The sequence below is a fragment of the Squalius cephalus genome (assembly GCF_949319135.1).
Source record: "Squalius cephalus genome assembly, chromosome: 21".
In the NCBI taxonomy this organism is placed as follows: domain Eukaryota; kingdom Metazoa; phylum Chordata; class Actinopteri; order Cypriniformes; family Leuciscidae; genus Squalius; species Squalius cephalus.
Window position 1 is genome coordinate 32,138,709 of NC_137142.1, and position 27,214 is coordinate 32,165,922.

Genomic DNA, 27,214 nt, shown 5'->3' on the forward strand with positions numbered 1-27,214 from the left:
TGTTGCATTGCTGCATCAAGGCCACAAGACATAATGAAAGTGTTTTTTTTTTTAATTAATACTTTTATTCAGTTAAGATGCATTAAATTAAACTGATCAAAGGTGACAGTAAAGACATTAATAACGTTACAAAAGATTTCTATTGCAAATAAATGCTGTTCTTTTGAACTTTCGATTTATCAAGAAATGATGGGGGAAATATGAAGCAGCACGGCTTTTTTCACCATTTATAATAATAATAAATGTTTTTAGAGCAGCAAATCAGCATATTAGAATGATTTTTTCTTAAGTTATATGTTTGGGCTTTTTTGTCTTTATTTAGAAAGGACAGGAAAACTTGCTTAATTGTCTATAGAGATATAGATATAGAGATATAAATACATAGATATATAGCTAGATCGATAAGCTTAATTGACGTTAAAATGTCACAATACAAAAAAAGAAATCCTGTCCTCTCTCGATCGATAGATTGATAGATAGAATAGAAAGATAGAAAGTCCTAAACAAAATTGGAGTGAAATATGACCTGGACATGTTCTGAATAGGTTTCAAGGGATTCGCCCATAATTCACTTTAATTTTAGGCTACATAAAAACTGTTTTAGAAGTGCAGCATTAACCGGATACAACTTGTTAGTTACACTTGCAATACAAAGCACAAATTTGGACCGGCTTTAAAAAGCACATTGATAACAGACTATTTACACTTTCCTCAAATAAATCTGGCCTTTACACGCTTCGCATGAGACGCGGGACCTCCTTCAGGACCTCCGAGCGCTGCTCTGTGACTTCCTCCGACAAAGAGCCAGAGTCATCGAGACAATTAGCCCTTTCTTAACACTCATTCTTCCCTCTTTTCCTGTTAATACCTCCAGTTGACTTAGAGGAGGGAATGTTTCCGGCCAGGGTTGTAAATACGGCACAGGGATGATAGAGATGTTGAATGGCTTTCTTCCAAACCAGAGTAAACATGAGCGAGAGCTAGAGCAGATGCTGGGCCGGATCCAGGTCGAAGACAGCCTGCGTTCTGTTACTTGCACTGTTTAACTGAACTATCCTGAGCGGATAGGAGCCGGTGTGGTGCTGTTTGGTTATAATACAGTAGAGTATTGTATGAATTCATCATCACACTACTCAAGCACACACACCAAGAAAACCCCTTAACATGGCTGACGGGGGTTCATGGCCCCAGGACAATTCACAATTGGTTTGAAAGCAATACAGCTGCTTAGGATCAACATAGAAGTGATAGTTTTAATCACTTGTCACTTTATCACTTTCCGCCCGGTTACGACAGTGTTATGTTAATGACGTAAATGCAATTCAACTCACTTAAAAATATTAGTACAGCACTTTTCAAAAAACATTTTATTCCAGAAACAGCTTTACAAAAAAAAAAAGAAAAAAAAAAAGACAATGACAATCTCCAGCAAGCAAGGCAACTAAAGCAAAGAAAATCTTCTTAAAGAGATAGTTCACCCAAAAAATTCTGAAATAATGTATATGACTTATTTTCTTCTGTGGAACACAAAAGATATCTTGAAAAATTTTTGTGGTCCAAACAACATATTATATTTGCATTCACTGTATGGACAAAAAACACACACACACACACTTTTCAAAATATCTTCTTTTGTGCTCCACAGAGGCCAGAAATGCATATAGGTTTACAGACATGATGGTGCGTAAATGATCGATCATTCCTTTAAGATCAAACCTAAGGAGGAACCAAGATCTAACTCTGAGAGCTCATTTTCCTCTGGAAGTGGAGGATTTATAAATAAATAAATAAATAAATAAATAACACTGAATATTACCACGTTTGAAAACACTGACCGGATTGTACTGAGGTCTGATAGACCTTTAGCAAATAAACACGTGGTGTTGCAAGCGGGCCGTTGTGTGCAAGGGAGAGATAAACTCTGACAGATCCGTTCCTGCGGAAGACACATTCTCCCTCTCTAGCAGTTAACAGTTCGTAAAAAGTCCAGAACTGCCTTTCCTTGAGGACTCATGGACACACATTTACAGTTACGCACACTCATGTGCATGCAGCAACTCACAGACACATTCCTTCAGATGTATGTACTACTCCTGCAGAAATACACACACACACACACACACACACTTATGCGGACTCCCTGAGGGGACAGTGTAAGGTATATTTGCTGTGCGGGGGTGACTCGGGGCTGGGTGAATTAGAGCTGGCACACTCCTTTATGAAAGGAAAACATATGGAAAGAAGAACAGTTGGGCGTGGGGAAGAGAAACACTTTTACTACCTGGACCAGCCTTTACTAGCACAGTCAACACCAAAACACACAAGTCAGATGCAGATGCAGAAGCTCAACCACTTAGTCAGCATGAAATCAAAATGTACTTTCATAATACACATTCCTGGTCTATTAGTGCAACCACTCAACACCTCAGAAACTGCTCGGATCACAACAAATCTAGTTTTAATTGTTCTTTCTTAGTTTCTCATTAACATGAATTATGAGTGAAGTTCTAAGGCTGTTCACGTGTTCTCGCTTCACTACATTCAGCTCAAATATCCAGAGAGACCATTTACAGATTCTGTTGTTTATAACCGGAGCATTAACCTCCAGTGAGGAATCAGTCATTTAGCTCCGTCTGTGTCAACGCTAACAACAGACATAACTCAGACGTAAAGATGGTCATAAAGCAAGCAGCAATAAATTTGTCACCAGGTGGTTTCCGTTTGGAGATGGAGAGAGCGAGAGCGAGAGTTCTCTCCTCCTTTTGGGAGCCTCTATAAATCCTTCCCATTTCCGGACTGTTCTGTGGGGGTGCTCATTCCAGGGGCTGGCAGATGAATGGGACTTTTAATTTGCCTAAAATTCATATTCAAAGATGTATGGTCCTCGTGCCTCAAGTCTACAGGGAATTTATTATACGTTTTGGCTCACAGCACTTCACCCTCGGAGGAAAGCTAGTAGATTACATTTTTTTACATTTAACTAAAGGATAAGATGGTGAAATTGTTTAACATAGGAAGTGACACTTGCAGGAATACTAGCAGTATCATCTTACACAGATGATGTGAAAAAAAGTTTATATCCCAAGGGAGCCACCACATTTATTTCTTGACATATGCTGCCCTCTATTGATCCTCAGTGGAATCCCTTGTTTTGCTATTCTAAGTTTCTAGAGGCAAGGCAAGTAGTCATTTATCAGACACTTATCCTTACTTACTAGTCATTTATCAGACACTTATCCTTACTTACTAGTAGTCATTTATCAGACATGTATCCTTACTTACTAGTAGTCATTTATCAGACAATTATCCTTACTTACTAGTAGTCATTTATCAGACATGTATCCTTACTTACTAGTAGTCATTTATCAGACACTTATCCTTACTTACTAGTCATTTATCAGACACTTATCCTTACTTACTAGTCCAGTTGGGAACTGACAACTGGTTCTTATTCAAAACTGGTTTTATTTTTGGACCCAGATGATTTTAATAACATTAGGTTCCCTTAATGCAGTGGTTCCCAACCAGGGGATTTTAAATTGTCATTTAGGATAAGACAAAAGCATTAAAATAAGCTAAAACAACTAAAATTGTATTTTAAATCAGCCCCGTTAACAGGTGTTTCCTTCTCTCTTTGGAGAACCAGGGTTCCGATGGTCTTGAAAAATGTGGATATATGTGGAAGCCTAATTTTAAAAGTGTGAATTCAAGACCTGGAAAAGTAATGTGAATTCATAAAATATTGAAACAAAATGAGCAATTTTACAATGAATATGCATTTTACTAGTTATGCCAAGTTCCAAAAATAACTTAGAAATTGTAAGTAAAAAAAAAAAAAAAAAAAAAAACATCCAGTAAACCACAAACAACTGGAAAAGTGACTGGGCCTTTGAATATTGTCAAGGGCAATGTGGGCCCTTGCAGTCAAAAAGGTTGAGAACCACTGCCTTAATTGTTGAAGTATCAAAGTCTTAATCCTTAAAGTCTCTTAATCAACGTAGTTCAATTTTCGTCAATATTTCCAGTGCTGCACTGCAACTGATTCTACAACAACAAGGCCAAAGGAATCGTTTTTGTAGTAATTGCTAAAAAAAATTATAAGGCATTATACAAATACACTATAAAGACATCACATCTTTCTACCGCAAAGCGCTCACTGGTTGCACACAACAGCAAATATTTAGCAAGACCAGTTTAAGACCAATTCAAGGATAAATGAACCAATTCTTTTTAATGAAATGGTCAAAAAGATTTATAAGCCTGAATCACTTGCTGGCTGACTGAATCAATCAATCAATCAATCATTCAATCAATCAATCAATCAATCGCTACTTTGGACGAAAAGAACCAAGAACTGTAACGGTGTTATTTGAGACTTAAATGAGTGTAGAGACTGACCTGGCTTGGCCGTAACATTTGAGGTTTTCTCTGCTGAAGCAGGCGCTGCGTCTTCTCTGGGCGTTGAGTTGGAGGACTCAGTGTCTAGGCTGGTGGTGATGTCTTGTATTTCACCGTGGTCTATTTTCAGTGGATCTTCAGGAGGGGGTCGCACATCTTCTTCATGCACAGAGTTCATGGGCTCTCCTAAAGAATCAACACATTTAAATTTAAGATGACCATCATGGATAATGTGATGCCGTCTACTATAGGGATTCACTCAAATCACACTTATACTTGGAACTATCAAATTATGCAGGGCCACGTTTCCCAAACGCATTGTGAGCCTAAGTTGTAAACCAACTGCACCAAAGGACTCTACGATCTACTTACGCTTACAATGCTTTTGGGAAACGCAGCCCAAATCATTTGAAAAGAAAAACACATTTGGGAATGGGTGCATTAAAGGGATAGTTCACCCAAAAATGAAAATTCTGTCATTAATTACTCATCCTCATGTCGTTTCAAACCCGCAAGACTTTTTATTCATCATCTTCATTCATCAAGAGTCACATGGATTACTTTAATGATGTTTTTACTACCTTTAAGTTGCGTAGCTGTCAATGGAGGGACAGAAAGCTCTCAGATTTCATCAAAAAGATCTTCATTTGTGTTCTGAAGATGAACGAAACTCTTACGGGTTTGAAATGACATGAGGGTGAGTAATTAATGACAGAATTTTTATTTTTCGATGAACTAACGTACAATTAAACACCCTCAGTCAAGCTATAAATGTATGTCTAAATGGTATGAAATGGATCTTGTACTTGCAAACACAATTTTAGTTCATAAACACTAAGAAAATGTGTCATGCCCAACACCACACAAACAAATTGAGCACAAGAAACACAAAAAATGTAGTAAAAGAGAAGAAAATAGCAAAATGTGGGAGGGATAACACATGATGCCTGGGTGACAGGAGGGGAGTCTGGTTAATGTCTGGCCTACTGCACAAAGCGCACCTGACAGAAACGACTGGGTTTTTCCTGCAGCTATAGCCACTGTCCTCTGAAGTATGGAAGAGATGGGCTTTAGACGGCTTTTGATTTCTTCTAAAACATCTGGGATGGCATATTAAATCAGACCAGACCACAAGATATAAGAAACAGACAGAGGCTATACCTGTAGAAAACATGCCTTGGGGATGCAACTCTTCTGACTGGGCTATATATTGAGTCAGATATATTCAGATATGATTTTGTGCCAATGTACAGTACTGTGCAAAAGTCTTAGGCATGTTAATATCCCCCACCCCCCCCCCCCCCCCCAAAATGGTTTTAAGTCAGTTATTTATATCTTTTGCTGTAGTGTGTCAGTAGGAAATATCAGTTTACATTTCCAAACATTCTTTTTGCCATTAATTGTAATAATCCAGTGAGATTTGTGTATGCACAAGGAATCTGACAACAGCCGGTATGATCTGATCTCACCATCATCGAGTCCGTCTGTGATTACATGAAGAAACAGAACAAACTGAGACAGGCTAAATCCAGAACTGCGGGAACATCTCCAAGATGCTTGAAGAAACCTTCCTGCAAAGCTGCAGTACAGGGAAAAGTACTGGCACTTGTGTTAAAATGCTGTAAAGTGAGAATGCTTTCAAAAATAAAATCACAAATTGAATTTATTTATGATTTAACTTCTATTAACTAATTCAAATCAATATATGGTGTAACGACCCTTTGCGTTTAAAACGGCTTTTGTCCAGGTACACTTGCACAGTTTTTCAGGCAGCTTTACTGGTCGATTTCTTCAAGCATCTTGGAGACGTTCCCGCAGTTCTTCTGGATTTAGCCTGTCTCAGTTTGTTCTGTTTCTTCATGTAATCACAGACGGACTCGATGATAGTGAGATCAGATCATGCCGGCTGTTGTCAGACTCCTTGTGCATACACAAATCTCACTGGATTAGTACAATTAATGGCAAAAAGAATGTTTGGAAATGTAAACTGATATTTCCTACTGACACACTACAGCAAAAGACATAAATAACTGACTTAAAACCATTTTGGGGGGGGGGGGGGGGATATTAACATGCCTAAGACTTTTGCACAGCACTGTATATTAAAACAACATTGTGAAAATAAGAGACATCTTCATAGAATCTTTGATTTAAACTTGTTGTGAATCATTTCAAACTGTACATTTTATATTCCAAACGTTTGTGTCACTCAGAAATGTTAATCTTCACAATTCATTAAGTGGCATTTCTCATATATTAACATGTTTCATTATAAATATAATGTATACTACTGCAGGTAGATGTTATCATATCAAATTATTAAATATTCTCTCGTGTTCATTTTGAATCTTTTTTCAATGTTGAAATAGTGGTTTCTGTCATTTGAAAAAAGAATCTCCATATCGGAGAAAATTCATAAACTAAATATAAATACTGAATGTAATCAAAAGGCTCTAATTTATGAGAGTTAACAAGTTAAAAAGTAAATGATGTGTTTAAATTGGCCTCTTCGATTTGTGGCATCACACCCTCATGTTATTTTCATATGAAGAGGTTTTCAAGTTATTTAACAAAACAGATAAAAAAAAAAACATTTAACATAGCATCCAGCTTCATGATACTAAGTTGTGGATCATGACTGATCACGACCAGCAGCCAAATAATCTCTTAAGTGGCACTCGCTCGCTCACCTTCATGTCCCTCATCACACCGCTCCACTGGCATCTCTCCTTTGGAGAGAAACTTGTTCACTCTCTTCAAGGTCTTTTTGTGAGTCTTCGACGGATGGAAGTTCAAGGCATGGCACCTGCCAAACAGTAAGCACAACAACTAGTAAAGTTCTATATAAATGCCTCATTCATTCAACATATTAATGTATAAAGAAAGACCAAACACACAATTTGTTTCCAGCAAGCCGCGGTCACACTAGACTTTGAGCATGCAAAATGTCTTCGGACACTGCAATAGTCGTTATATGACTTTATAAACATGAATTAAACATATAACAAATATTAATGCATTCAAAATGTAAAAATATACAATCTACTTAACTTTACTGCAAAAATATCGTTCTTTTAATTCAGCCAAGAGGTCACTCTGTGACGCATCGATCTTTTACTAACACGTCTTCACGTGATGCGAATTCGCAAGTCAGAGTTCACCCAACTTTGGACGCAGCGAAACGCAAAACTTTGCATGAGCTTGCGTTTTACGGTCTGATGCATTTGCATGTGTAAGAATGGAAGTCAATGGAATGAAAAGTGTAGTGTGACCGCACCTTTATACACATTTAAGATCACTCAATAGTCAAATTTAACTATAAGATATTCATTTTAATTTATCACAAAGTATCCTATATACACAAGCAAGCTTTTACCTGATGGTGTACTGTGGGCAGCATGTCTTATTCATAATAGGCTTGTAAACATATTTGCCACTTCTAAAAAAAAAAAAAAAAAAAAACAGGAAAAGAACAAAGGGGAGATCAATTTAAATATAATACAATTTTAATTTAGTCATACATCAATAAGCCAATGATTATTCATTAAACCAATTATAATAAAATCATAGTTAAAAATTCAGTTATTTTAATAAGTTATATAATTTATTAAGCATACATTTTAAATAAATTATATTTATTTTCTTTACTAAACCTGGCATTGTTTACTGTGAATATTGCTGACTCTACTTGTGATTTTCCACATTTGTAACTCGCTTTGGATAAAAGTGTCTGCAAAATGAATAAATGAACAGTTTTCTTGCCAAATATATCCAGATTAAAATGTTTTTTCATGTTGAATTGAACCCTTTGTCTTGTTCAAAGAAGTGTGTGAGCTCAGGGAGTATCTCTATGTCTGTCACTGTGTTAAGCTCATTAAACTGCCCAGACTAATGCATCCTGTTAATGTGTAAAAGTGTTTCCTGCTAAGACATTATGCAAGAAATCCTAATCATGCAGCACATGATTTAAAGTCAAGTCAGAAGATTGAATTATGAAACACTCATTATTAGGAATGTAACAGTTCAGAGGTCAGACAATAGGAGATATCAGGACCTTCTCCAGCCTCTGTCGATGAGATCTTGGTAGTCCTGCACTGTCATAGTATGGGACCACATGCCTAGAGAGAGAACAATATTTAGATCACACACACAACACAAACTTATCAAGTTAAACCTCTTAAATAAAGACATGCATGAACATGAGAACAGGAGGGCATCTGATCCTTATAGCCTTGTGTTCTGAGACACAGTGAGCCTCAAATGGACACACAGTTCAGGAAGGGAAAAAGTTTCCTTTGACGTCATGGAGAATTAAGCTCCCACACAGGCACACGTATAGGACATCTGTCCTCAAAGCTTTGAGAATTCTTTCAGTTTTTTGGCTGTGGGGTTAAGATGTCTCTTTATCTAAATTGAGCCATAATCTATCAACATAAACACTGAGGAGAATACAAACACCTCTTGTGGACTAAAAACAAAGATTAAAACCACACAATACCGACAAAACATTTAAACAATGACACATATACACAAATAAAAATGAGTGAACAATAAACATTTCTCAATGTGAAATGGTAATACGAGAGGGCAGGATGTCTGATATATAAATGTGAAATAGGCTATTACATCTTTTACATAATATTTAATCAAAGCTGACAAAAAAAAAATATTTCAAAACAGAAATGACTGATTAGGTTGTTGGTAGATTTTGGGACTGAAACAAGGGGTGCTAATGCTCCTTTAATCTGCCAAAGAAGAACGTCAGTGTACAATCAGCTGATTTATATAGCTAGTAAAATTCATGTTCAGAATCTCCATAATTACTTTAAGCAATAACACAGTCTAAACCTTTCAATAACAATGTATGATATGATATCAGTACATCATCTGATATTTATTATGTTATTTAATTTTTGCATTACTTTTGCCAGAACTAATCTTTTCCTTTTTAAGAGCATGATTTATTCATATAAGAAAGGTGGGGAAATTATTTTTTTTTAATAGACAATGCACATTCCGAACTAAAATGGTTGTAATTCATGTAGCCTATGCTTTAGAATATCCAGACGTAAGATTGGTCTTGTTTTAAAGAAGACATTTGGCAGATTTTTGAAGAAGTGAAATATATTAAGAAAGTGAAATAGAAAAAAAAGTTATAGAAGTTTGAGTTTATGAAAATGTACAATGTAAAAATTATTCATATTTTATATAAAATATATATGTTGGACTCTAAAACTGCAAGAAAATCAAAGCCAAAAATCTGAACAAGTTGTGTTCCAAATTTTAGGTTGATAATATCTAAAAAAAAAAGAGCTTTCAGTAAGATTTTGTTTGGGCGCAGTACCAAACCTTTTCACTAGGTGACAACCAGACTCCATGGCTGGATCCCTATGGACCTCCTTCGAGTTCACACTTGGTGATGTCAGAAGTGCAGACCTAAGGGGCGCTGGCCTCGAGTCCACGAGGGCATGCAAGAGTGTATTTTGGGACAGGCTTGATGACATCAAGCCACCGACAGTCAAACAGCCACAAAACTCCTCCCCTCATTTATCTGATTGGCCGTTCGCAACTTCGCAATGATTCCTGGGTAGGTAACTCATGTGGAGGGTGCGAAAGTGCGGGCTTCGGCGAAGTCCACATCGAGGGCACAAAGGCAGAATGGGAATTCTGAATTCTGAAATGCAGAATGGGACACCCTTCGGACTCGCACACTTGGCGAGCACGCGCAATTTAAGGCCACGAGACATGAGGTCCACATGAAGTGTGCCATTTGGGATCCAGCCTATTACTGTCCATATAAGGGCGCCTCCATTTCCATATGTGGTTTGAGTAATCTGAACCATTTATTTCCACAATTTTCATACAATTTATGAAGTAGACATCCTATGTAGTATGCTAGAAGTATGGGAAGTTTGGCAGATTTTGATATGAATTCAATCTCTAATAAACACATACAAAGAACAAGTATGTGCGTTATAGTTCGCTGCCACATCACAAATGGTGAATCTATTATTTTTTTCTTCTTTATATTTAAAACATTTTCAGACCTTTTTTTCAGAAATTGAATGGATGTTATCTTATGGACTCTTTGCATGAAAACAAGAGGTTTCTACCATTCTTTCATGATTTTTCATGTTCATTGCTATTTCAAAATAAAGGTCTGAACACGCCTTAGGAGTATGAAAATATTATTGTTCCAAATTGATAAATTACGGCTCCTCTGTAATTTATTTTGAAAATCAACTTTCAAATGATATATAGTTTGTCAAGATTTAGGTTTAGTATAAGATTAATTACTGTTTTAAATATGTAATGGCTGTGGGCCCACCGGTGGGCCGGTGAGACTTAAGGGATTTGATTTTAATCAATTTTAATGTTGGGAATTGGGACTGATTTTGGAGCTGGCTCAAGTTAAAACACTAAGAGGAAAAAAAGATTCACTCAAAAAAACCCTAATGTAAATGTAAATTGAACAAAATAATTATAATTAACAAACTTCCAGAATTCAGGCCAGGAAAAGCAGGCACTCATTGTTTCATTGTCTACGGGCCAAGCCGATTGTTTTCAGAGCACAAACAAACAAACGATTCAATAGCACAGAACATGACACAGTCCAGAAAGATCCATTAAGCAACATCAGTCAGATCACCGCAACAACAGAGACAAGAGGTTTGCTTTTACCGGACTTATCCATTAATCTAGCCCATACGGGGCGGGTTTTTCAGAACACAACACAATAGACACTGATTAGGTTTGAGGCAGATACAAAAAGCAGGTAACAAGCCCTGAAAAGAATGAAAAGGCGTAAAAAATAAATATATATATATATATATATTAAAAAAAACAGTTCAGGCCCAGTCTGCACCACAACACAGTAAAACAATTAAAAGGAAATTACGAAGGTGTGTTTCTTATTATAACACTCACAAGGGGTTCAGGCATTGTGTCATGGCACATAATGTCACCTTTGGGTTAAGCATTAGCCTGGTATGATGCAATCTCTTTGCATAAATTTGATAGAGAGTTATAAAGTCAAAAGTTTATGACAAGTCATTCACCTCTAGATAGTTCAGAGTCACGCAGCACCCGCTGTTCCTGGATTTGTACTAGTGCTGATATTCATGTTATTCATGTTATGCTGGTATTCATTGATAAGTATACTTCGCAAAGAAAAGTTGTGCGCAGTTCAACTTCCAAATAAGAGATAAAAATGGAACTGAAAAGTCAAGATGAAACCAAAACTGACCCCAGTCACTTTCTTAATGCATTATCCTGGACTTTTTGTGCATGATGCACATTACTCAAAAAAAAAATTTAATCTTATATAGTTTTATATTAACTTTCTCCACCTCAAGTTGTTTTACTTTTCAACTGACATCATCAAGCCCTCTAGTATATTTCAACGCCTCAGCTCCATTCTGGTAACAACCAATTTTACCAAATTAATTTGCAATTACTTAAATTATCTGTCCAACATTATTTCTCATTGAATATCCAGTTTTGATAGGAAATGCATCACATCATAAAAGTAAAATGTGTTGCAAACAGAATTTCATTTTGACTTTGAAAGGTTCGGGTACTTACTTTCACTTTCAAATTCTTGAAAGTGAAGCAATCAATTAAACTCTATTCTCCTGCATGGCTAGACTATAAAAGTGTGATGATGACAGCCTATAAATCAGTGAAAGATGGAGATATCAAGAGTCACTGAGGTATTACGCAGAGCCCTAGGTAATAAAGCATGTTGCTTAGGATAATATCTGCTAAATCAAAGTAAACAAATGCGTCTCTGAACTTCCCCGTCCTAATGGCTTCCACATTATGTAGCATAGGGCAGATTAGGAGCAGATTATCTTTAGCACCACTATTACTACCACTATTACAACACCGCTTCCTCACAATCTTTGTGCTTGTGTCACCACTTTTAGCACCATTTGTCAACATCATCATCATCATAAATGTAAATCCAAAAACATTTCGATGTGAATTCTCTGGTGGCTGTAGTACAAAAAACGGTCAGATCATGCAGTAAATATAATAAACCATTGGTCATCAATCTTTGGCAATTCCCTGGAACATTTTCCAGAATGATGGGAACCATGAACTATAAAAACTATGATACATTTTCTAAAATTGACAGCAGACTTCCATCTCTAACTGTAATAAAAGAAAGAGCTAGAAGGTCTAAGTGCAACAAAAAAAAATGCAAAAATTTAAAATATTAATAATTATTACTTAATAAAATAGGATTAAATAAGATTAAAACAAATAGAAATTATAATCTTAAAATTAGTAAATACTAATGAATAGAAAACATAATAATGTAACTTAATAGAAACATATTTTTTACAGTATAAATTGGGTCTTTATTTATGCTAGAAAATATATAGATGCCTCTCAAGCTTTAGGGCCCCTCATATATGATCTGTGACATCTAAAAGACTGAAACTCCCTGCTATACAGAAAATAGCAGAGTAAATGTATTATCTTATAAACTCAGTGACCCTGTATCTGACTGCCTAGATTACACAACATAGACACTTAAGCCTATTTATTAGACTTCGCGTTATTATAAGATGAATAAACAGTTAGAATCCAGGACACTCTTTTTGTAAAGATCTGAACTGCAAAAACAAGAATGGCACATAGTAGTAAATCACTTTAAGGTCCAGACAGGGGTGGACAAAGATGAACAGGCCTCTGCTATTCCCTCACATCAGGAAATGATTTCTATCTTCTCTGTTTTTAAAAATACACTTTAAAACTGACATGTCAATGGCAGAGAACATTTGGCTGACAGCTGACAAGGTCTTTACTATCCACCACAAACAAAGATTTTGAGACCATCTTACAGTTTATAATTGAATTGACAATGAAGTAACTCATTTGTAACTATATAATTAATACTATAATATTAATAAAGCGTTTAAACATTTGACAAACCATGCTAATCAGTTCATGAAACAGTCATCGCTTGTCGAAACAGTCATCGCTAATCAAAACAGAGTGGTCCAACCCGGCTTCCCTCAAACGTTCTGTCGATTCACTGATATATTGACCACAAACCATTAGAAACAGATTAATGCCCACTCACCGTGTGAGAAATTGCCATTTTCATGTTTACAGTAACCGCAGCGATAACCGTCATCTCCCCCAAAATACTCCACTATACTGTAAGATCCACCCGCTGCCATTTCCACGCTCGCCCAGGTACGATTAACGAACCCTACTATTGGTAAGGACAGGTTCATGAATATTAATTACGCTGCATGACGTTCGTCCAGCGCGCTTTCTGATTGGTCTGATGTTCTGAAAAACCGCCGTTAGTAAGTGAGCAATTATTCATAAGAATGAGGTTACCGTGACGGGACGTCCCAAAAAAGGCAAGCAAACTATGGCAAGCCGTTTTCACTTTTATTCATTCCCAGGATATGAATAGCAACAATTCAATTTTCACTAGTTAACATGATAATTCTTGATATCAGGGATTATATTCTACTAGTAACAATGGCATTTTTTGATATCAGGAATTACATTTTTTTTTATGTGAATTCGCAGAAATATAAATTCTTGATATCGAGAATTCAATTTCAGTAAAAACTATAATTCTTGATATCTGTAACTGTAGGCTATTTTAGTGAAATGTCACCATAGGCTGCCATTCAAATTCAATCGTTGATATCAAGAACAGACATTAGTATGGCAAGCCGTTTTAACTTTGATTAATTTCCAGGATATGAATAGTTGATATCAAGAATTTAATTGTTGATATCTGTAATTATATTTTCACTAGTGAAATGTCACTATAGGCTGCCATTCAAAATCAATTGTTGATATCAAGAATTGATTTCTTACTAGTAGAAATATAATTTTTGATATCAATAATTACATAGTTACTAGTAAAAATGCAAATTACTGATATCAAGAATTCAATTGTCACTAGTTGAAATGTCTATTCTTGATATCAACAATTGAATTGCTACTAGTAAAATTTTTAATTTTTGATATCTGAAAATGTATTTCTGATATCAATATAATTTCAGATATCTAAAATGGCTTTCTTACTAGTAACAAACACATTCATGATATCAGAAATTAACATTGACACTAGTGAAAATGGAATTATTGATATCAAAAATGAACATTGTTACTAGCAATTCAATTGTTGATATCAAGAATAGACATTTCAACTAGTGACAACTGAATTCTTGATATCAAAAATAAATGTTTTTACTAGTAAGAATTGTATTTCTGATATGTGAAACTGGAATTTCAACTAGTAAGAAATCAATTCTTGATATCAACAATTGATTTTGAATGGCAGCCTATGGTGACATTAAACTAGTGAAACAGATATCAAGAATTATAGTTTTTACTAGTTGAAATTCAATTGTTGATATCAAGAATTATCATTTTAACTAGTGAAAATTTAATTGTGGATATCAAGAATATCCTGGGAATGAATGAAGGTTAAAACGGCTTGCCATAAGCAATCAACGTCAAAAGGGAACAAAACATTCACCATAGTAGGATTCGAGCGCTTTATGACCCGGAAGTAAAGCACAGATTCACCGCACATTTCCTGTAGTGGTATAAAAGCCCTACAGGCAAGGAAGGAAGCAATAAAATATTTAATATTTAAAAAAACTATCGTTTTGAAAGCTGCTTACCTTACAAAATGGTGCGACTTGCTTTGTTCATTTCCACAAAAAACAATTTGCACTGTACACGAAAGTGTGAAGCTTATTGTGTGTTGTAATAATTTGTTTGTTTTGTGCTATTATTATTATTATTATTATTATTTATTTCAGACCCATGGGTCCATATCAAAAGGGGAAAAGAAAAAAAAAATACATACAAACATACATTTTGACAAACAACAGACAAATACTTCCCTTATCCAAAATAATGCAAACTTCACTTACCGTATGAAGCTTTACCTCCTTCATTCCTACAGTAGCCACAGCGATATCCACAACGGACTCCTTTGATCTCCACTATGGTGTACATTTCCCAAGGGATCCTTTAAAGTATGTTCCATGCAAAACTTTTGAGTCTGTAGTAATAAAAATGTATACTGTAAAAAAAAACTATCCAAAAACGGTGGTCATTTGTTTATGTGCATGTGCAGCCGGTGATGGTGCATTTCAAAACATCAGGCTACATGTAAGCTAATGTGAAGTTTGGTTCACTTTTGTGTGTTATAAATTAAACCAAAATTATCTAAATAAAAACGAAATATTCATAAAGGGACGGAAATGGCCAAGATACGACAGCTGCCATGCTGAAATAAGAACATGTTAGAAGGATTCAAACGTTTACATAGTCGGCCACTAGGTGGCAGTACATGCCCTGTTGTGGACAGAATGACAACTTCACAACAACTGTTATAACAACTTCATTCACAAATATTGTTTATTAAAAGGATAGTTCACAAAAAAAATTTGTCATAATTTACTCACCTTCAAGTTGTTCCAAACCTGCATGAGTTTCTTTCTTCTGCTGAACACAAAAGAAGATATTTTGAAGAATGTTGGTAAGCAGACAGTCGACGGCACCAATTGACCTTTCGCCGGCCCCTCCCCCAAAACGGCCATTGTCCAATCACACATCATAGCAACCGTTACTATGTGAGCAGGTCCGACAAACATTAGTAAGATGGTGAAGCGTGCGCGCCCATGGCGTTCGTAAATCGGACACTAGATACCCCGAGAGATTGTCTGGAGGAGTTGTGTTCTTTCCATTCCCAAAGCCGAAAACACAAACAGTGTGGACGGCCCCACTCCCAGTTAAATGTGTCGAACATTACAAAGCATAAATACGTCTGCTGGCTGTGGTATCAATGGCTACTTAAAGTTTTTTTTGTTTTGTTTTTCTGATCTGAAAAACTATCCTATCTGTAACTCAAAAAACATAATATTGTCTGAACCGCGAGTTTTATGATCCGTTGCCCCACTAATAAATATTATGGTCTGAACTGCGATTTGATCCGTTGCCCCACTAATAAATATTATGGTCTCAACCGCGATTTTTGTGATCCGTTGCCCCCCTAATAAATATTATGGTAAGTGCATTATGAAAGACAATCAAGGAAAGTTATTTAGATGCAAATTAAGGCTATGTCTGGTTAAACAGTTATTGTGTGATTTCGTTTATTGTGCTTTGTCAACTTGAAGCATGAATTTGAGAAAGAAAATCATTTTTGGAAGAAAATGTACCACATACTTTTGTCAATGATATAAGTTATAGCTAAAAGATTGTAAAAGCTTTCAGTTCACCCTGCCTAATTGTAGTTGAAAAGTCAAATTAAGCTTAATTAATGATATAGTGACTGATCAAATAAACTACAGCATCGGGAATATACGTTAACGTTAACTCTCATGTGTTTTGCAGCTTTTAAAATTTTAGTCATTGTGTTATGCGAAAAAACACACATAAGAAATTATTGCTGACAGCACTTTTATTTTCAGAGAGTTTTTTCTTTCACACAAAAACACAACAGTAAGTGTCTTTCAATGCTTTTAAACACTTGATTCCTCGTTCTTTGTCATATCACAAATGATGTGTGAACACCGGTAAGCGTTAGCCTCGATAGAGACGTAGTAGTCGATCTCCTTCATTGCGTATTTTTATATTTTGAATATATCCCTTCACTGCATATACTGTAACCCCTTTTGCCTCGATCTGGAGGATATCGCGGAGGTATTGCTCCAAAAAAGGTCACTGACACGCACGGGTATACCTCTTTCCGTCATGGCAATCTGTCGCGCTGGTCGTGTTTGACCATTTGTTTGTCGGACGTAGCAACAGTAACTAAGGGGGGCGGGGCTCGGCGAAAGGTCAATTGACTTCCATATTTATTCCTACAATGGAAGTCAATAGGAACCAGCAACTGGTTACCAACATTCTTCAAAATATCTTCTTTTGTGTTTAACAGATGGAACTCATACAGGTTTGGAACAATCTGAGGGTGAAATTAGACAACTTTTGTATTTTTTTCCTAACTATCCCTTCCTATTTTATTGTTGTAATGTTGTACATTAATTTTTCTTGTCATTACTTGTTTTGTGATTAATGCTTTAGCAATGTTATATGTAAACATAATCAGAAGTTAATCTTAATCATTAAGTTATTTAAATTGAAAAAGTGCATTGAATACGTGTTGAAATTGACGTTTCTTTCAGTATTTATAACTTTAACAATAAATTCCAAACAATTTTTGGGTGGTATATTGTGTGCGTAACAACTGCCACCGGGTGACAACGCCGTTTAAAAAGAACAATTCCGAACAATTCCGAGCAAATCCGACTAAAAACGAACACCAACCGAACGTAAGCAACGGGATTCGAAGCGGAGTCGGATGTGACCGAGATCATCCGAAAAGACCCGAACATGGACGACGCCCCAGCTGGGAAACAGTTCGTGGGTTGCCTATCAACCGCACATACATCGTCACCGGCCCGATCCATTACAGCCATGCTAGGGCTTGTTGTGTGTCAGTGTCGTAGATGAGACACTAACTGAAAAATGGCCTAATCCTCAGCATTTTATTTTTCCGAACACTATTAAACCTTTCCGAGGAAATCCTGAACTGGAATTTTGATACTATTGCGGTTATTTTGGGACATCACAGCAGTAGCTAACCGAGAGCTACTTTGCCTTTGACCACGGCCAGGTGAGTTAACTTAACTTCTACCACCTGAACTAACTAGTTTGAGCGGTGTCAGTCTGATCATTGTGATGCTTAGTTTTAGTAGAAGTAAACCTATACCAATGTTAAATAATTTAAACCAGCTGGTGAGAAATCACAACAAAGTGGCTAACAGTTCGGCTAGGCACATTAGCTGTAGCTAACTATACAAGTATTTAACTTTATTACTAATTATTCTTAAGGTGGATCAGTACATAATTCACTGTCATTTATCTTTAATGACTAAATATAGTGGTCTCACTCACAAGCAGTCTATAGCTAGCATGTTGACGTTATATTATGGCATGGATTGATTAGCCTCATCAACTGTTTTTCTTAAAGTCTATTTAATGTTAATAAATAAATACATTCTGTGGTTATTTTTGAGTTAGAGGAACGTGAGGTGATATGTAGCATAGCTAATCTGATGATTAGTGTCAATCCTCACTAGTATCATAGCAGATTATGATGTACTCTAGTGACACATATTCTGATCCATCTGACTAGAATATGACTAGTGCTGTATGAAAGATAAATATTTATCTTTTTTTAATTAAATGAAATTAACTAAGTAAGTACATTTACAAATATAACAATACATTTGATTTAAACAAGTCATACATTTAACAGTACAGGAATATAGTGAGCAAATTTGTATTTTTTTTTAATTAATACATAGTAAAAATATTTTCCGCATATTTTTAATAAACAAATTTACAGTATAAATTGGGTCTTTCTTTATACACGAAAAGTTAAAGCTACGTTTGAAATGTTAGCATTGGTGTCCCTTGCACAAGGATGACCATAGGGGTTTCTGTGGCGTCTAAAGATTGAAACCCCTGATCTAGAGATTAGAATTGCATGATTTTGTAGTTATATGAGGAATTTGATTATGTGGTTTATTGTTTGTTTTGTGCACTAATTAGTTACCTTGACTTTCATTTTTCATGTCCATTGAGTTTAACTAGTTGTTTATTGGTATCCCAATGATTTTGTGATATTAAAAGTACAAAACTTTCAGCCTGCCAAGTTTGATTATCCTGTGGCAAATCACTCAGTTCTGTTGTAGCAGCAGTTGGTTGATCCTTGCATTTGCATTTGGCCTCTGGCACAGAGCTTAGTGCAACGAAATCAATAAATTGAGCTCTTTGGTGTCTTGGAGATGGCTTCAAGAAATTGGATACAGTTTTAAAACCATTTCAGTGCATTTCAAACAGATGAACGCTTCACTCCAAGTTTAATATTGTCTCAGGAGTCGGAATGCAGTTTACCCCTTGGGCTTGGCTGAGTTTGATAAAACTGAGGAGAATTTCATATCTTACAAAGCTCCTTTCAGGTCTTGTTCAGCAAAGCAACAACTGCTCCTGGGGCTCACCATATGTTCCATATGTCACACCACATATCCTTTCTTCTCACTGACTCAAATAAGTTTGCATGGTATACAGCAAACCAGATTCAAATGTGCTATCCTCCACATGAGCCTTAGTAATGTTGCCCTCATGCTAGGTGTGCTTTATAAGTGCTGACTGGTTTTCAATGGGCAGTAATGATATTTAGAGCCCAGGGTGAAAGACTGACCATGCTCTATTTGCTGACACAAAATAAACACTTATTTTAGACAATTTTGGCTTAGAATAAACTGTTTTGGAAACATAAATGATCATCATTTTAACAGTGAAAGAAATGCTATGGTAAAATCCTGTTAATTGCCTTACTTATATACAGTGAAAAACTGTAATAGATCTAATCAGAGTTCCCAGAATTCCCTGTAACTCCACAATTCGATGGTTTCATTTATCATGTGGCTTTATTTTTTACCACCTGTGTATTTATGATGGTTGTCAGTATTATAAAGGTACTACACAGATTTAAGTACTTTGGTTTATTAACATTATATCAGTTAATGAAATGTAATTTTTGCTGTAAAATAATTTCAATCCAAAAACTTTGGCTGACAGCTGATTGTATATTTTAACTGACAACCACAGGTGCTGTTTTTTAACCATACATTTCACAGATTCTTGTTAGAGTGTAGTTTAATAAACATTGACAAGGCTGGTGGTTAATTTTGGCACTTTCTGGCACAAGGGTGAATTAACACTTTTGAAAAGTCTTTTTTTTTTTTTTTTTTTGGTCAATGGATTATTTTCAAATGGCAAAATTCAGCATATGTATCAGCCTGGCCAATATTTCGGCCTATCACTGCTCTTCACTGGGCAACGTTTCAAGAAAAAAAATACACATCTCTATGAGTCTCTGTAATGAAAAAAATAATCTTGTTTGTGCATGCTGAAGGTTTTACTAATCAGAATTTAACTGAAAAATGTTATCTGTTATATTTGTGTTTTATAATATTTTCAGGGATATCTGCACAGCTATCAGTTGTCATCTTTTTAAAAGGGGTTCTATTATGCTTGATTTAGTTTTTGGGGTGTATTATAATGTTTTCATGCTTGATTGTTCAAAAAATGCATTATTTTTCACATATTTTACATTACAGCACCTCTCTCCCCAGTCTGGCTCGAACATGCCGATTTCGATGAAGCCCCTCCTTCCGGAATACAAAATGTGCTGTGATTGGTTAGCTGGCCCAGTGTGTTGTGATTGGCAGCCTTAGCGCGGTTTCGGGAAATAGGGCCTTAAAGGAGAACTCCGGTCATTTTTAACATTGAGCTCATTTTTTTGTAAATTTGGAGTGCTGTCAGTACAGAGAACAACGACAAAAATCGGTGTTGCCTACACCGTGTTATCCTCTTTTTAAAATTTGCACCCTGTTGACTTAAATGGGGCAAGTTTTAAACCTGCTTTTAGCCTCTTAACATCCTTGATGTGTCATTACAAGTGCACAGTCAATGTGAGTGATTTCTTCAGTCAAGATGCGGTGAATCTGACTGTAGTAGATGTGAAAGATATGAATAAAAATAAAGTTAATTCGGCCAGCGCTCATACCTGTATTTACATCCTGTTTTCGGTCAAAGTCCACAGTAGTCGATTGTTGAGTTCTCCACTGTTGCTTAGTTACCTATGATCACGCGCGTGAACTCGACAATCGACTACTGTGGACTTTGACCGAAAACAGGAAATAAATACAGGTATGAGCGCTGGCCGAATTAACATCATTTTTATTCATATCTTTCACATCTACTGCAGTCAGATTCACCTGCGTTCACTCTGAAGGAATCACTCACATGACCTGTGCACTTGTAATGACACATCAAGGATGTTAAGAGGCTAAAAGCAGGTTTAAAACTTGCCCCATTGAAGTCAACAGGGTGCAAATTTTAAAAAGAGGATAACACGGTGTAGGCAACACCGATTTTTGTCGTTGTTCTCTGTACTGACAGCACTCCAAATTTACAAAAAAATGAGCTCAATGTTAAAATTGACCGGAGTTCTCCTTTAAGCAACAGCCTCTGGTGGAACGGCAACGGCATTCTGTCGTTCTGTTGCGCATGCGCGACTTTAACTGCTACTTCGCGAAGTTCTACTGTAACCGTCTACTACGGGAGAACAGCTGATTTGTCGTAATCGTTACTACTGTACGTGACAGATTAAGAAAGTTAATGTTATGTTTTAGGTTATGTGGCATTGTAATTGTTTCTGTATATCATTAAATGCCAAAAGCAACCCATCTCTTGCTTTTTAAAATCATTTCTTTTTTTGTATTTTGTCAGATGATTATCCCCTACACCGTCCTCTTTACTGTTGCTTAGTGATTTTTGCGTTCGTTAGCTACAGCAGTTAACCGTTTTTCCATCAGCAGCTGTTGCTTAAATGTCCCGCCCCTCCATAACTGCGTTCTTCTCTAGTGTAAATGTAAAACCACTGTTAAAAGTGCCAACTTTTCATATTATATCAGCATTTTGGTATAAAAAACAATGGTGGGCAGTTCTTATCTTTATGTTTAATAAACACATTGCATTACTTCGTGAAAAATTTAACCTGCAACTTACACTTTAAGGTTATTTCAAACCAATTCGGGCCCGATTCAGACCCTGACAATGTTAACGAACAAGAGCAGCATCCAGAACGAATTTCATGCACAGACTTTGCGAGCACTGATTTCACAGGATGTTTCAGCGTAATCACCTGTTTTTTGGAATTTTCTTACACATTATAGATACGATGTTATCCACCATTTAATCGTGATATTTGTCGGAAAACGAAAGTAATACAAACAGTAATCGATCATAAAACCATGGTTAATTTTTCTAAGGAGCGGTGAACCATCTTACAAAAGCGAGAGCTTACAAAAGCAACAGAAAACAAGCTGTTCTCCATAAAATGTGCAGAGCATAGATGAACGTTGGGGTAATCATGTTCAGGAACAGTGTTTAAAAATAAAATACATTTTAACCACTCTTAAGTTCATCAGCCTTAGGAAGGCCAAACAAAGGAGTTTTGGAAACGTTGTGGAAAAAACGGTGTCTCTTTGACATGGCGTCCAACACTGTCTTCTCTAATGCAGCTCAACTTCCGTGGGTGCGGATTTCATAAGATCCAGAAAAATTGTGTTGTAGTGCAAACGAGCCATTTGTTGTAGTTCTTGAAAAGGGAATTCTGTTAAATAAAATATCTCCCTTTGGAGTGGACTTTGAGTTTTGTAACCTTGCAGATCTTTTTTATGCTCAAACAGCAGCATTACACACTAACTAAAGTTGAAAAAGTGGAAAAACATAATAGGACCCCTTTAAATCCTGTCACTGGACATGATGACAATACTTGTGATGAGAATCAAGTTTGCTGAAACAGGAGACACTCGATAATTGCATTCAGACATAAAGGTATATGAAAATTAATATTACACATTAAAAATAAAGTGACAAAAGTGTTCAGCACTTGATCAGGTAATATATATTTCATTGGTAGATACAGGTGATGAAATTCAGTAGCAGACAGTGATACCACAGTAAAAGAGTGGCGGATTAATTGTTGTCATATATTACAGTCCAGTGAAACAAAAGTATTCTAGTATCCCTTTAAGACTGCTGATAGTGTTTGTGAAGTGGAATCACTTTGACCTTGAATATGATGTTGTAATATGTTATTTACAGCTCTGCTGTTAGCACGACGAAATGGTGCCAGTATTACTTCACTCTTGTAATGTGGTTAATGAGCGACTATTTCCTTTCACCTTGAGGCCAACAACCCGAAAGAACAGATTATCTGAATGGCACATGTTTATCCAAAGCAATTTGATTTGTCTTGTGTTTCTCATGAAAGCCAAACTATAGTCCAACAGGGCATAAAAGGTTATTATATGTTAACATTGCAGAATGATAGTGTTTTGGGTGTAGAAATCACTCGTTTGTTTGTTAATTAGGATTTTACAGGCAATAGCAGTTGTTTCAGCTGATCCAAGGTCACTTGCTGCAACTCTCAATTGAAAAAGTAGAAATGCTAATGTATTTTTCACGGTTGTGTAGGGGTGTAACGATACGCGTATTCGTATCGAACCGTTCGGTACGAGGCTTTCGGTTCGGTTTTCGGTACGCATTACGTACCGAACGGTTCGCTGGACCATTTTTTCTGCCGACCAAAATTTTGTTATTTCAAATGAAGGCGCGTCGCGGGTGGCAAGCGCGCTCATAGAGGCTGGCGCGACCACAACATCAACTGGCAAACGCAATGTAAGGAACGAAACTGAGCTATGTGTTTGTGTGGACCGTTTATCAGTTTTGACCTGTGAAGCGGGACTCGCGAGCCCTATGCGCGAGCCTGATCAAGCAACACTACCACACAGCGCTAAGAGATCCAGACCAATAAAGAAAGCATTTGAATTTCAAATGCTTTTTGAATTCGCCACTGAAGTAATAACATCGCTGCGAGATCTAGTGAGAAATATGCACATTTCTCTGTTAACGGATCAAACAGCGCTGACGTGGAAACCAGGAAGAAACATCGTGCCATGAATGAACTGGCCGGTGTCACAGATCAGCAACATTCACCGTGGAATGGATTTGCTTAACACTAACTGCAAGGTATGGAAGTTTGTCAGGAATAGTGGGCTATAATGCTTTCAAGTAACATTACGTCGGTTTTATTTTGACATTATGAATACAATTGCTGCCCTCAAATGTAATCTGAACTAAACTAGCCTACTACTATAATACATTTCATTTTGTCCAAGGAGCTGTTTTGTTTTATATGCTCATAAGAAGAGTCAAGTATAGCTCCATTATTGCTCAAAAAAAAAAAAAAAAATCATACTTTATGATGTTAGTTTTAATAAATAAAACAATAATAAAAAAAATTAATTCAAGGAAATTTCTCTGGCATTTATTTATTTTTGCTGTATGGAAAACGTACCGAACCGAACCGTGAGACGAGTGTATCGTATCGAACCGAACCGTGAATTTTGTGAACCGTTACACCCCTACGGTTGTGCAACATTCAGAATTATATTCCGAATACCATGAAATTGAATGCAGAATTAAAAATTGTATATGTATATATATATATATATATATATATATATATATATATATATATATATATAAATTCATAACATTTCATGAATATTTAATTTGTCAGTATGAATCTCACAAAACATTACCATACACACATCTCAAGAAACATTAGATGATATTACGAGCAAAATCATTAGCATTAGAAAAACTGTTTAAATGTATGTATCAAATAATGATAGAACAGGCTTTTAATGAATGTTTACTTGTTCATCTCTCAATCATCATAGATTTCATCATAAAACAAAGCATTTAAATATCATCTTACTAAGACATGCTATTTGGAAATATAGAATGTCAAATTATATTATGCATTTTATGTCATTAATCTGCTATACTGTTATATAAATCTCATTAATTTATATTTTTGGCCATATAAATAATACCTGCACCAAATTGTTATTTTTGCTCAGTTTGGGCCTCGATGTCTCACGGCTGTTCAGTAAGAGTCACCTACTGTCAGTGAATTTACATTTTTATTTAGCATCTCCTTTCCTAGTTCTAGTGGGATTGTTCACAGTGCGTGAGACTGTTTTACACAGCATACAGTCAGTGTTGATAAATTGAACCGGTTGACTGAAAAGATGTCACTCAGAGTGTGCGGCTATGTGCACTTGTGTGTGTGTGTGTGTGTGTGTGTGTTTACAGTGGGAGCAGGATTGCGGTGGTTGACTGACTGGGAGTGACAGATGCATTGCGGAAGCAATAGTGCAAACAGAAGTCTAACGATCGATTCGAAGTGGGTTTTGGCTGAATGCGTGTTTCAGTGACGTCATACGATGCGTCTAGACCCAAAATCTGTGGGAAATCTGCATCAATTTAGAAAAATTGCAAGCCCTGAATATCACAAACTTTGTTTGGTTTTGCATTCAATTCTGCAATTGCAGAATCTCGAAATCCTGGAGGGACTGCTTTTCCTGTGATTCCAGTTCAGCATCATGTGATCTTACATTCGATTCGAATTCACACTCATGATTCGAATGGGAGCCGGTGTTTAAATTCTCAATTTTGCCCAAGTTTGATTTTAGTAAATGCTGCAGGTGTTGTGAACTTGTACAGATCAATACTGACCCGTTGGCCTGAGATGATGACCTTTGCTGTTAAAGATCATGTGAGTTTTGCTGAGCCCAGTGTAATGAGACTTGCACGAACGAGGTCAGAGAAGCTGTGCTATAGATTAAATGTTTCAGCAGCAGCAGCACCGGAGACATGTTACATCATATCTGCTTTAAAGTTTCCTTATCAACATAGACTTGGAGTAGCCTATAACTTCTCTTCATCTGAAGCAAGGCTTAATCGATGATATGAACGCAAGATTGTGAGCTAGATAAATAATTGAATTCAACAAACAAATCAGCAGTGATTTGTAACGTTGTCAAACTTGTTGAGGTCAGAACTTTTAGTTCTGTTCAGAACTTAACAAGTGTCAGCATGTTTCGGGAAGGCGTATGCGTTGTTGTAGTTTCCACTGAACTGTTCAGAATCAGTTCTCTTATTGATCTGTTGACCACTTTTTCAGATGTCTAAAAAACAGGAATCAATCAGCGCTCGACCTTACGACATCAGGAGGATGTCCACATAAGGCCTTGGTTTGTCAAGATGAGACTGTTATATTCAGACTTGTGGCTGTCAGACTCAGCAGTGTGTGTTTTTGAGCATGCTGATGCCAGGAAATCACAAGATCGGTCTGTGTGACAGCAGGCTTAATTGAACATAAGTAAAGGCAGTCAGTCAGTGAATACGTCTCCGTAATATGGATCATTTGCAACCTGATGCTTTTATTAGAGCTTGGCTGTCACAAGCTTGTAACGTTTGCTGTCATGCGCTGTTTGTTTTCATGACTCGGCATTAGCGTTGAGTTCAGAAGAACAGCAGCGGGGTGGATGTCCCAGCCATCTGTCCCAAAGGAACTTTTCTAAATCTGCCAAAGGCAATGCGTTTGCCGTTTACATTTGCGATTAATTCAATACGTTGAATTTAATGCAGTTAAATCATTGATCTAATCTGGCCTTTAAACTGTTTCATTCTGTTCTGTGTGAATAAATGCGCCAGTAACAATTGCAGAAGTTTGAACAAACCCCGAACACTGACTATAGAGTGCAATAGAGACCACCCACTTTTTCAGCAGCCTTGGTTTCTGAAGTATTTTGCCCATATATACATATAAAATTGTATACGTATAAAAGCCTTCATTTAAGAGTTACAAGCCATAAACCAAACAGCTACGAGGCAAATCGCAACATTATAAACTATTTGAAACAAAAAGACAAAGTACAGGAATATATACTAAACAGCTTTAATGAGGGAAAGAACTACAATAATAAAATAATTATGTTTATTGCAAAATATGCACACATTTAAGTAGTTTGAGAACATAGGGAGACTATTACATTATTTGCAGTCCAATGGGAGTGGATGGGCGCTAACGTGTTTTTTTTGGCGCTAATTGCTGGTCACGATTCTCTGATTGGTGGAGATTTCTTTAAAGAATAAGGGTAACGTAGTTTGTTTGTTTTTAAACCAGGAACTCTGCTGTTAAACAATTATTTAAAAAGTGTTCCCTTTCCTTATAAAGTATTGGAATTTGGAAGTGAATTGGTGTCAAAGATGATATGCTGATGACTAACCTCACCTTGAGCTGGCTTGGCACAGAGTTTGG

The 27,214-nt window shown here is 36.3% G+C and overlaps 2 protein-coding genes across 9 annotated transcripts in view; one reads left to right on the forward strand and one right to left on the reverse strand.

Annotated features, from left to right (window-relative positions):
* ate1 (arginyltransferase 1) overlaps positions 1 to 15,450 on the reverse strand; it is an 82,343-nt gene extending 66,893 nt beyond the window's left edge. For 3 of the 5 annotated variants that reach the window (XM_079854616.1, XM_079854613.1, XM_079854612.1), the window contains exons 1-5: positions 13,493 to 13,629; positions 8,453 to 8,516; positions 7,775 to 7,837; positions 7,089 to 7,204; positions 4,399 to 4,584 (exon numbers count right to left, since the gene is read on the reverse strand). In XM_079854616.1, the coding sequence (XP_079710742.1) occupies positions 4,399 to 4,584; positions 7,089 to 7,204; positions 7,775 to 7,837; positions 8,453 to 8,516; positions 13,493 to 13,592 (529 nt within the window). In that variant the 5' untranslated portion in view covers positions 13,593 to 13,629. Of the gene's footprint in view, positions 1 to 4,398; positions 4,585 to 7,088; positions 7,205 to 7,774; positions 7,838 to 8,452; positions 8,517 to 13,492; positions 13,630 to 15,323 lie in introns of those variants that run through there. The other 2 variants (XM_079854615.1, XM_079854614.1) reach the window with 2 other exon arrangements.
* Positions 15,451 to 17,297: 1,847 nt separating this feature from the next.
* The window catches only part of tmem63ba (transmembrane protein 63Ba), a 37,078-nt gene continuing 27,161 nt past the window's right edge, over positions 17,298 to 27,214 (forward strand). The window contains exon 1 of one of the 4 annotated variants that reach the window (XM_079854605.1): positions 17,298 to 17,350. In XM_079854605.1, the coding sequence (XP_079710731.1) occupies positions 17,336 to 17,350 (15 nt within the window). In that variant the 5' untranslated portion in view covers positions 17,298 to 17,335. Of the gene's footprint in view, positions 17,351 to 17,714; positions 18,074 to 27,214 lie in introns of those variants that run through there. The other 3 variants (XM_079854607.1, XM_079854606.1, XM_079854608.1) reach the window with 3 other exon arrangements.